This window comes from Eulemur rufifrons, chromosome 16 (assembly GCF_041146395.1).
Source record: "Eulemur rufifrons isolate Redbay chromosome 16, OSU_ERuf_1, whole genome shotgun sequence".
NCBI lineage: Eukaryota > Metazoa > Chordata > Mammalia > Primates > Lemuridae > Eulemur > Eulemur rufifrons.
Genome location: NC_090998.1, coordinates 1061263 through 1073835, shown reverse-complemented (window position 1 = coordinate 1073835; position 12573 = coordinate 1061263). Strand labels below are relative to the sequence as shown.

At 37.4% G+C, this 12573-nt stretch overlaps 1 protein-coding gene across 3 annotated transcripts in view; it reads right to left on the bottom strand.

Moving 5' to 3' along the window:
• Positions 1-12573, bottom strand: part of ERC1 (ELKS/RAB6-interacting/CAST family member 1) — a 486201-nt gene that overhangs the window by 361357 nt on the left and 112271 nt on the right. The window contains exons 6-7 of one of the 3 annotated variants that reach the window (XM_069491669.1): positions 11243-11335; positions 7797-7964 (exon numbers count right to left, since the gene is read on the bottom strand). In XM_069491669.1, coding sequence (XP_069347770.1) covers positions 7797-7964; positions 11243-11335 — 261 coding nt within the window. The remainder of the gene's footprint in view (positions 1-7796; positions 7965-11242; positions 11336-12573) is intronic. The other 2 variants (XM_069491670.1, XM_069491671.1) reach the window with 2 other exon arrangements.

Genomic DNA, 12573 nt, shown 5'->3' with positions numbered 1-12573 from the left:
TATAGGGTCTTGGGCTTTTTTGCTTTTTCTACATTTTGAAACTTGAATATAAAAATGATCACCTATTTTTAAATGTTTGATAGCACTCTCTTGGAAAGCTATCTGGGTATTAGGATTTGGGAGGGAGACAGGATTGAGGTTGATTACCATTTTAATTTCTGTGACTGTTGCTCACGTTTTCTATTGCCTCTTGAACCTACTTTGTCATTTTATTAACATGTTTCTTCAAGAAATTTATCTCTTCTAGCTTTTCAAGCTTATTAGAATATAAATTTATAATTACATTATTTTTAAGTTCTGTGGTTTAAAAGTAACTAGTACTTTTCCTTTATCATTCTGTAAGAGATGTACCTATCTTATTAATGTTTTTCAAATAACTACCTCTTCATATTATTTTATATTCTACTTTATTGATTTCTGACCTTGTATTTATTATTCTCTTATTATTTGGGGATTTAATTTTGTTGCTTTTTTCCCAGTTTCTGACTTGAAAGCTTAGCTTATTTGCTTTTCTTGACTGTGTTTGTTTTATTGTAGTTGTTGTTTCTGAGACAGGATCTCACTCTGACACCCAGACTGGAGTGCAGTGGTACAATCACAGCTTACTGCAACCTCGAAATCTCATGCTCAAGCAGTCCTCCTGGCTCAGCCTCCTGAGCAGATAGGACTACGGCCGCATGCCACCGTGTCTGGCTTTTTTTTTTTTTTTTAAGAGAAGGGGTATTGCTGTGTTGCCCCAGCTGATCTCAAACTCCTGGCCTCAAGCAATCCTCCTGCCTCAGCCTCCCAAAGTTCTGGGATTACAGGTGTGAGCTACCACACCTGGGTTTCTTTTTGTTGTCTGATAAATGTTAAAAACGAGACGCTTCCCTCTAAATACTGCCTTAGTTACACCCAACAGATTTTTATTTTCTGTTCCATAGATTTTGATATATAGTGCTTTCACTATCAACACTTCTAAAATTTTTACACTTCTCCTTTAACCCACATTTCAGATTCTAGACTTTGGTTTTGTGTTGCAATTCTTTATTCCTGATTTCCAATTTTGCTGCATTAGGAGTCAGGGAAAGACTATATGTGACTTTGATTCTTGGAAATTTTGAAGTTTCCTTTGTGATCTAGTATATGGTTGGTTTTTATGACGTTCAATAGGTTCTTGAAAATATTGCTTTTTGTCTATTTGTTACTGCAAGATTCTATTAATATACACACACCTAGTATTTTGAGCTTATTAATGTTACTGAAATTTTCTACTGTTGCTTCCGTTTGTCTGTTTGATCAAATTCTGAGAAAAGCATGTTCAAATGACCAACTGAAATTGTTGAAATTATCTATTTCTCCCCATTGCTGCTTTGTATGTTTAAATTCAATGTTGTTAGATGCATAAATGGTCACAATCATATTTTCTTGATCTATTTTTTATTTTTTATCAGTATATCATATTGCTGTGTGTCTTATAACTTCTTTGACTTAAAAGATAATTTAATTAACAGTAAAATAAATCAGGTGGGGGGACATATTTTCCTGATATAACTTTTAAATTTTTTCTATCTTTGCACTCTTAACTTTGCTGTTTATTTTTGCCTTATGTCTATATTTCTTTTTTTCTTTTTTGAGACAGAGTCTCGCTTTGTTGCCCTGGCTAGAGTGAGTGCCGTGGCGTCAGCCTAGCTCACAGCAACCTCAAACTCCTGGGCTTAAGCGATCCTACCGCCTCAGCCTCCCGAGTAGCTGGGACTACAGGCATGTGCCACCATGCCCGGCTAATTTTTTCCTATATATATTTTAGTTGGCCAGATAATTTCTTTCTATTTTTTTAGTAGAGACGGGGTCTCACTCTTGCTCAGGCTGGTCTCGAACTCCTGACCTGGAGCGATCTACTGGCCTCGGCCTCCCAGAGTGCTAGGAATACAGGCGTGAGCCACCGCGCCCGGCCTATATTTCTTTATCTTATTTTTTAGCCCAATTGAGATTTGTATTTTAATACAAGTTTAACTCATTTGTACTGCCTTCCCTGTTATTCGTACTTCTCTTAGCCACCATTTTTCATGATGTCTGCATACCATCATGTCTCCCCACACCCCAATTCTTTTCTGCTCTCCACTGGATAAACTGAGTTTTATTCTGATGATTTGAAACATATACATTCCATTCTGATTCTCCTGGTGTATTAAGACCCATACTTACATTCATATTTTCCTGTCAATTTCTTAGGCTTAATATTATCTACTTCTCCCACAAACAAGATATTATCCCATCACCACTGTGAGCAGTGCCAACTCTCCATCTGGAATGGGGTGGTAGGAAGCAAGCCTCCCAGATCAGGAAGGCTCTGGTGTAATAATCTGTACCTCTGCTCTGACAAAGCTCTTTTTCGAAACCCACACTCTGCCTCAGGTATGGGATGCTAAGAAAGGAAGGAGCACCCAAAAGCTGGCCGGTCCACCTTCACCAGCAGGTTTCAGTATCACATCATCGTTACCCTGCAGCACCTGCCCCCGGCCCCGACCCCATAATTCCTACTGTACTGTGTACTGCTCACAGCATCCTGACAGAGCAATGATCTGCCTAGAACAGTGAGAAAGAAAAACATTCACCGAAAAAGATTCCAAACCCTATCTCTGCTAGTGGTACCCAGTCCTCTTTTATTCCGAGCAGCTATTTACAGAGATATAGATATAGATCAGCAGCAGCCTTTGTTTTATTCACCACTGTGTCCCCAGTGCTTAGAAGAGTTCTCAGCAGGTATCCACAAATAACTGTTGAATGAATGAAGAGAGCAATCGATAAATCTTTGTCTTCTTTCTTATTCTCGTGTCATGAAAGATGCCTATCTCTTTCTGAAGCTATATAATTCTTTCATCCTAAATTCTTTTCTCATCTCTACTACCATGAATTGTTTCCTCTTCTCCCCATGTTTCTTTGTGGCTAGTCCCCAACCTATCAATCAAGCTAGAGTCATGGTCTCTATGGCAAATCATAATTAGCAGAGTCAGAAAAGATGAAATCTAATTCCAAAAGTGACACCAAAGTAGTTATGTAGGCCCTCAGCATGTCACTTACCCTCTCTGCAGAGAGAGGATTTGTAGCATTATGATTAAGAACGTAAGTTTTGGAGTTTTAACTGATCAATTTCTGAATCCCAGGTAGTAAGGCAATAAGTCATGTAAACCTCAATCTCTCTGAACTTCAGCATGCCCATATGTAAAATGTTACAACAATTCTTATTTCCTAGAAAGTTACTGTAAAGATGAACTGAGAATATGGATGAAAGTACACACATCCTGCACCGTACACTGAAAGTACTCAATGTTAGATATTATCATACACATTTTTTAAATTATGGAAAGTCTAGGTGATCTCCAAAAATGCCCTCTTAGTTCTAAGAATGTTTTACTAACTCTGTGTATGCTGAGGAAGTCAGAACTCTACCCCAAAGAGGCCCCATACTGGGGCACTGTGGGGACTGCCAGCAGACGGTGCACGTCAGGAGCATCCTACAGCAGTGCCCCGCAGCCAGCTAGGGCAGCTCTCTACACCGTGCTGGATGCTGGTCCCCTCTGACAAAACAACCACTTCCTCTTACTGCTATAAGATATGGATGACACTGCTCACCTTTATAAACAATTCTAAAACACAATTTTCAGCAGAAGTAAGAAAAAAAAAAAGTACTACTTTGAGGCACTAAGGTCTACATTAATTTAGTTTATTAATAAAATCAGCTCTACTCTGTACACTGAGAACTCATCCAGAAAATAAATTCAATGGGAGGTCCCTGGTATGGCATCAAGACTCAAGAATAAGAAAGGAGACATCAAATAGAAAAGTTCCTGACACTACTTAACTGGTATCAACAGTTCCAGGGTTACTAGTGAGAACAGCCCCAAAGTAGTATGCTAAAAAGCACTTCCTAACATTCTCAATGCAAAAGACAACAATACTCATGCTGCCTAACCTACACCACTACTATGCAGAGCAAATAAAACAATAAAGATCAAATCAAATCAAAGTGCTACAAACTATAAGGTGTTTCAAAAATTTTTTAACCCACTGAGTTTATTCAGCTGAAAACTACATAACTAAACACCTATTATAGCCTATAAGATCCTTAGGAAGTTGGTATTATTAATATCATTATCCTCGTTGTATAGATGAGGAAATGGAGGCCTAAGACAAGAAAAGTAACTCCTCTAAGGTCACACGAGTAAACACAAAGGGTTGGTTTTCAAGCCTACATCTCCCTCCAAGGCCCATACCTGTAACCACTGTGCTACTACATCCAGACAACCTCTGTGAGGCTCAGCATATTAAAAGAGATGTCCATGTGACAGGAACAATTCCACGTACATTGTATACTGCACAACACCAGAGGGCCGCATTCCATGTACCCCAAACAGGAAAAACATCAGGTCCTTTCCCACATGACTCTTTTCCTTAAAGAATTTAAAATTTTTTTTAAATTCCATGATCCATGTTCTTTTTCACATATACTTAACTTAGTGATTTGAGTGTTAGATTGAAGTCTAGGATAGCTGCAAAGAACTCAATGAAGAGCAAATTATGGAAATACAGAGAGCTGGTACAAACTGCCCTTCGTTGAGCTCTAACACGGGAAAGTCACTTTGGAAAAAGTAACCCTTGTCAAGTGTCACCAGAGTAATTTTTTTAAAAAGTAAATGCTGGCCGGGCGCGGTGGCTCACGCCTGTAATCCTAGCACTCTGGGAGGCCGAGGCGGGTGGATTGCTCAAGGTCAGGAGTTCGAGACCAGCCTGAGCGAGACCCCGTCTCTACTAAAAATGGAAAGACATTATATGGACAACTAAAAATCTATATAGAAAAAATTAGCCGGGCATAGTGGCGCATGCCTGTAGTCCCAGCTACTCGGGAGGCTGAGGCAGTAGGATCACTTAAGCCGAGGAGTCTGAGGTTGCTGTGAGCTAAGCTGACGCCACGGCACTCACTCTAGCCTGGGCAACAAAGTGAGACTCTGTCTCAACAAAAAAAAAAAAAAAAAAGTAAATGCTAATAAATAGGCATATTACATTCTTAAAATCATCCCAAATTCAAAAGGAAGTTAACTTTCATACACCTTTTAGGATGGATGGTTATATTTGAGTGGTTATTTGAAAAACATACAGGAGTAATCACTGAGACTCAGCTACTCCCACAATGGCTAAAAACAAATATAAAAACCATTCAAGAATGACAACAAATACAGTCTTTATTCTCTGTGGTACAAGAAACCAATCGCGGCCGGGCGCGGTGGCTCACGCCGGTAATCCTAGCACTCTGGGAGGCCGAGGCGGGTGGATCGCTCGAGGTCAGGAGTTCGAGACCAGCCTGAGCAAGAGTGAGACCCTGTCTCTACTAAAAATAGAAAGAAATTATATGGACAACTAAAATATATATATACAAAAAATTAGCTGGGCATGGTGGTGCATGCCTGTAGACCCAGCTACTCGGGAGGCTGAGGCAGTAGGATCGCTTGAGCCCAGGAGTCTGAGGTTGCTGTGAGCTAGGCTGACGCCACGGCACTCACTCTAGCCCGGGCAACAGAGTGAGACTCTGTCTCAAAAAAAAAAAAAAAAAAAAAGAAACCAATCGCAAGCCCATCTGTGTGAGACCTAGCTAGTAAGAACATTATTTGAGAGGGGTACAAAGAGAAGGATGGATTGCCAAGGGGGAAAAGTCATTTATTAAACTGTGACAAGCTTTAATATGTTTGCATTACCATTGACCAACTGCTTAGTTCTCTGGTGTGCACACCTGCCACCTCCATCCAAAGCTGTTACAGCAGCTGACCTGGTTTAGGGCCCACCTCTAACACACCAGCACCCTCTTCTGACCCTTCTGCAGTACTGCATGCACTCAAGTTACTGAAGTGAAAAACGCTTATTATTAATAACTTTGCAGGTAACATTTTCCTGATAATTTTATATTTGTAATTCCCTGAATAAACTTAAATTAAGCTTAATAAAAATAGGAAAGAGCAGATCTTCTAAATGAAACTTATGCCAATGAAAGAAAACGAAGTATGTTCTCTTAATATCTTAAAGATTTATATACATTAGCTGATTTTATTACAAGAATTATAATAATGAAGACAATGACTAATGTAAAAAAAACCTTACTATGTGCCAGGCACTAGGCATGAATAAACTAGTTTAATTTTAACAACACAAACTTATGAGTCAAACACTAGTATTCTCTTCATCTCACAGACGTGACAAGTGAGGCATAATGAAGTTACACATGTGCCCTGAGTCACGCACCTGGCAATTAATGGTGAAGCTGATGTCCGAACACAGTAAACATGCCTCTACCGCCAGAGCCTGAACCACTACTGCATCTCGTGAGTTTAGACCCAAAAAGTCTTTGTGAGGTGGAATGGGGCCAATATCATGATAAAATGAAACATAATTAAAATACAAAAACTGTAAGTTATAAGAAAAATGACAAATACGTCATTTGAAGCTCTCATTTTCAACAAAGCCCCAAAATTGTGCAGATAAAAATAATACATGAAACAGTTTTGGTCCTTTCCCCATTCCTCCTCACTTGAAGATTCTGGTCTTCTAGGAATACGATGTTTTTATTCTTTTTTTTTTTTCTCTTCATTCCTTTCTTCCATAAAATTATGCTTTTATCTACTATCTGGTTCTTTAAAAGAAAAAAGAACTAATCTACATCATATGCATTATTTTTCTTCTGTAAACCAGAACTACTTACCCATTCCTACCTAAATTACCTATTTCACTAACATCTTTAAAAAATGTTTATATTAAGACAGCAAATCGGCCGGGCGCGGTGGCTCACGCCTGTAATCCTAGCACTCTGGGAGGCCGAGGCGGGTGGATTGCTCAAGGTCAGGAGTTCGAGACCAGCCTGAGCGAGACCCCGTCTCTACTAAAAATAGAAAGACATTATATGGACAACTAAAAAAATCTATATAGAAAAAAAATTAGCCGGGCATGGTGGCGCATGCCTGTAGTCCCAGCTACTCGGGAGGCTGAGGCAGTAGGATCACTTAAGCCGAGGAGTCTGAGGTTGCTGTGAGCTAAGCTGACGCCACGGCACTCACTCTAGCCTGGGCAACAAAGTGAGACTCTGTCTCAACAAAAAAAAAAAAAAAAAAAAAAGACAGCAAATCCAAATAGTATCATCAATTCCTTCTCTTTCATCATTGAAAATAAGATGGATAAGAAACTATCAGTGATTATTTAGTGTATTCCTACTTGAAGTCACAGCCACAGACAGGATAACCTTCTAAGATTTCTAAAAATACTAATTTTGTTTTCAAGTAGGATATGAACACATTGTCTAATGACCTGTGGTTCAAAATGAGATCTAGTTATAGATTCCAAAAGTTTGCATAAGTTAATAATATCAAAAAATTAAGAATATTTAAATGTAATCCAAATACAGAATAACCAAGCTCATTGTCATTCATGACCAGAAAATTTATCATGGGTGAGAATTAAAGCTTCTAAATCAATGATTTCTTTTTTACAATTATCCTTTCATTTTAAATAATGTTAGCTTAGAGTACACTTTGAAGCACAGACTTGGTGAGAGTTTAAAATATTAAAAACATACATAAACTATACCGGTTTTAATTTGTGAGACCTAAGAACAATTGAAACAAGATGCTTATATTTTAGTACAAATAACTGATCACATTGCTAAAGAATTAATCACAACATTATTCATATTTCCCAACTCTAAACCTAACAAAAACAGCACAGGAAAAGGTGCCAAGGAATCAGCTCCCCACCAAACCCAGAATTCTTTTTACCTCGGTCTGTAGGATGGCAGCCCTCTGTTCCTTAGCAGTCAAGGACTCCTTCAGCACTTCGATGTGCTGCTTACTGTCTGAGAACTGGTTTGTGAGTGTTTCTAGCTTTGTCTGCAGGGCTAGCAGTTCTGTGTCTTTCCTGGACAGCTCCTGTTTCACCTGGCCAATCTAGAAAAGAAAGTAAAACACTGTTAAAAAAAAAAAAAAAAAAATGAAACAACCACCTTTGATGTGGATCTCTGATAGATCTGAGTCATAAGATATGAAACTAAATGCAGCATTCATTGTGTGATAGGGCATACTCATCTTTTCACATTGTCCAATCTTTGATACCACCCCCCACCCCCCACCCTCCACAAAACTAAGCTTAATCAACAAATAGTTTTCATTTATTGTGTCTTCTAAATATTCTCTGAAACCCTTTAGAAGGGGAATGGAGGGGAAGGAGATTCCAATTCAATTAGATGACCATGAGATAGCAGTAAGCAACTGAGCACCACTATGCTGATAAAACAGCTTTCATTCTTTTAAGTCAAACCTCTTCAGAACATGAATGGAATGCAGGATTAATGTAGATATAGCACAGAAGGAGAAAAAGAAACCTCCTAGTACTATTTAAAGTAAATTGAAAAGCTGCTGCCATTGTGTTTATTTTTTCATTAAGTTGTATTTTTCATTCTCAAAGAAAAGTCTGCATAAAATCCTTAAAAAGCTTTTAGTGCTTTTGAAAACTCCTGTAATTTTGATACGTGTACTAACTTAAAAAAAAGATTCTACCCTCAAAGTTCTATCTCCTACAACATTCATACCAACTAAATGGATAAAAGTATGTGACCTAAAGACAGAGTGCATAAAACTTCATTCTGTAAGAATCTACATGTATAATTTCAAATTCATTATTCTGAAAGGGTAATCTATAAATCAAATGGGTGCCATTCATCCTCCCAAAATTTCTCTCTTAACACAGAAACTCTTCTTTCAAACATCTCCTTTACATTCCTACTGTTTCTAATAATTTTAAAAATAGTCTTTTATTCTAAATGTAAGCCAAAGAAACAGAAATCAGATCTGCTTTTACATTATGTCTACCACCTAGCAAGAAACTAAAAAATAGATTAAGTATAAATTTGACAAGAAGTCAGCAATTTCAGTAACACTGATGAAACAAAGAATGCTTTTTTAGTGTTTAAAAACTAAATGTATGTGAAGTATTTTAATTATAATAATCTTAGATATAAGGGATAGAGCTTTGGGAACAATTTCCCATGAAGAAATAAATTTTACTTTAATTAAAATTAGATTTTTAAGGAGCACCAAAAATAAATTTCCAATTTAGTCTTCTGTTTCAACAAAAAGATAAGCATTTGTCTCATATGCATGAAATCTCTTATTCACAGATATAGTTATTCATTCATTCAACAAATATTTCTGTATGTTTATTGTATGTAAAGTACTTTGAGGATACTAGGAACATCAGGGGAAAATAATTTTAAGTGGCAGCTATTTTCATCCTGTGAAACAGCCATGTGCCCAGGAGAGCCCACATATTGTAATGTCTTTCCCGATATCCCTTTACCAATAAAACATGCACATCAGTATTACTCTATCCCTAACACACAGACTGGACTAAAAACACATCTGCTGTATGAATGAATGTACAGGAAAAATGTTCAAAGTGTTGCCACTTTCTCTGCTAAAGAAATATGGCTTAATGATTATTCAAACTTCCAGCTACCTCCAATCATATAATCAAAAATAAATATATCTGTTTCCTCAACATCTACATCATTAAATAAGCTTCAAATAATGTTATATTGACCTTAAAGACCGAGAAAGCGAAGAAAATATTTTAAATGTGAAGCAGAATTTAGAAGCATAAATTTTCCTTAAAGACTGAGAAGCGGAGAAAACATTAGAAATGGGAAGCAGCTTCGGAGCCACAATGTGGCAGTCAATCGCATATTACGCTGAGCTAGCTGTGTGTCTCTGAGCAATCACTTTACCTCTCTAAACCTTGGTTTCGAGATCCGTAATATGGAGCAATTATACCAATGGGGGATTCAAAAAATAAAATATGAAACGTGCTTAGCCTGTTGTCTAACACAACACAGAAATGAATAATGGTAGCTACAAAAAAAAGGAAGTTGTAGATCAACTTCTCTAGACAATACATGGTTCACACAAACCAAATAAGACCCTTTTCACCAAAATATTTCACTTTTTTTCTATACTATAAAGTGGACCATAAATTGAAAACGTACCAAATTAGCATAAGTTTGGTTTTTTTTTTTTAATACTGCATTCCAGTCTTAGCCCACAATTATTTTGAGAAGCAGTTTTTCCTGACACTTTGACTCTCACTAGCTGTGTTTTCCTGGGTACCATTCTGTTACCTCAGTTTCCTTACCTGTAGTTTGGGGGTTAATAATATACCTAACTCAGCAGGTTATAAAATGCTAATAGTAAGTATACAAGTGTTAGCTATTTTATTATTACAGTAGTTCCTCGGTATCCTGTGGGATTGGCTCCAGGACCCCCCTTGGATACCAAAATTCATGGATGCTCAAGTCCCCAATATAAAATGGTGTAGTAATTGCATATAACCTATTCACATCATCCCATACACTTTAAATCATCTCTAGACTACTTATAATACCTAATACAATGCAAGTACTATGTAAACAGTTATTACACTGTATTGTTTAAGGAATAATGACAATGGGGAAAAAAGTCTGTACATGTTCAGTACAGACACAACCATACTTTTTTTTTTTGCCCCTTCAAATAAAAAACATTTGGTTGAATCTATGGATGTGCAACCTACAGATATGGAAGGCTAACTATATTTATTATCTTATTATTATATTTCAAAATGGAATTTTAAGTTCATCACAAGATTTAGATACTTGAAATAAGTCTCTTACTATTTTTAATCTACTAGGTAACTCTAAATACTTTCTATACATCTGTCCTAAAGAAAGTAACATTTGTGGGAAAATCACCCACTGGGGGACTTAATGTCTATATAAGAAGGTAAAGCACTTTACTCAAAAACTTCAAATTCAAATAAACTGTAGGCAATGGGGCTAGAACATCTGCATATTTCTGTACCTAAGAAGAAAAAAAAGACCACCATTCACATAAATCAACAATCTAACAATAAGGGGTTGGAAAAAAACAAGCTTTGAAATACCATCCATAGAGTGACAAAAGGAACAATAAAGAACCAGGCATAGGGCTTCTAGAACACGTGAAGGCTCACTGCACACAAAGTGACATATGGGTCAAACTGGTGAACAGGAGTCGGTTAAACAGCAGAGCAGGCTGGTTAGTGCTAGTAATGGGCAGAGCTGCCAACCATAGAGAATGAAAGTGTAAGCCACCCAGAAGCCAGAGCTGGCAGGGTCCCACTGTGGGATCACTGCACACAAAGAGGTAAATCTTACGGCAAAGACCTCGGCCTGCAGACCAGCCGCTCTCTTTTTCAGCTCCTCCCCTTGAGCCTCTTTCGAACTTAGTTCCTCCTTCAGTTGCTCTACCTGTCACGACATTGTTATTCTTTTTCACTTAAATGTCAACTTTGGTCTTCTTATTATCTGCTTTTGAGCCAGAGCGGTAACTGGAAATAACAATAACTTATGTAACACAATCAAATCTGTTCCCCTAATGCCGTCTTCAAAGAGCCATAAATGATCATTCTTTTTTCCCAAAAAAAAAAAAGAGCCAGAGATGGTTTCTATATTTTCACAGTGTTTTTTATAAAATAGACTGGAATGTGCTAATCAACAAATGAGAAGCATAAACATAGATTTTATGTTGCCATATATTTTGTTCTCAAATTAGGATGAAAAATCCAAACTATAGAAAGTTGGATATGTGAATCTTTAACTTCCAAAATTAACAGGAAATTAGTAGAAATCATTGATAACAGATTCCTAACGTAGTAGAGGAATATTCTATGGACTTATATGCCAGGTCTGGGTACCACAGCAAGAAGGCAGACACTGGAGAGGGAGTTCAGATTCTTACTATCAGGAATGTTTCAGTTTTCAGTTCTAAGAAACTGGAGAATATGATTGAGAAATAATGGGAGAAATACTTATTTTCTGGCTAAAATTTTATAATTACAATCACGATTTTTAACTAAACTACAACAAAACTGATAACTGTAATAAACTAAATCCTCCAATTTGCCTTTATAGAATCAAACTAAATGACTCTGGATCCAAGGGAAGAACGTGTGCCTGACTCTGCACACACAAACTGCTGGGTCTCGGTGGTGTCTCACCGCGTACGTGCCTGAAGGGCACATGGGCAGCAGTAAGCCTGGGAGCACACGGACCGTCCCCAGGGGATAACGCAAAGGGCTTTCCTTCATGGAACTGTATCTGAAGGGGAAACATGATTTTATACAGCCCATTTTGGAAAATGGGGGGGTGGGCTGGATTTAGCCTCCTAGAAAACCCTAGGACTTTTAAAATCCTTATCAGAGGTAAAGAACCTGATGTCTCATATAGTGAGAGAAACTCATCTGGTTATAATTCTATTAAATGACCTCAGAAGTAGAGAGATATGAAAAGCTAAACTGTGACAATATATATGTAGCTTCATGCAGGCAATTCTCCTTCAGTAAAAATTTATAACAACTATCTGATGTCAGTAATTCTGACTAATTTTGGGAATGTTCCATTTGAAAGAACTGGAAGTATTCTTCCCTGAAGTCTGACAAAACAGTGTAAGTAGATCTTTATTATCACTAAGGATGTAAAAAGTATGC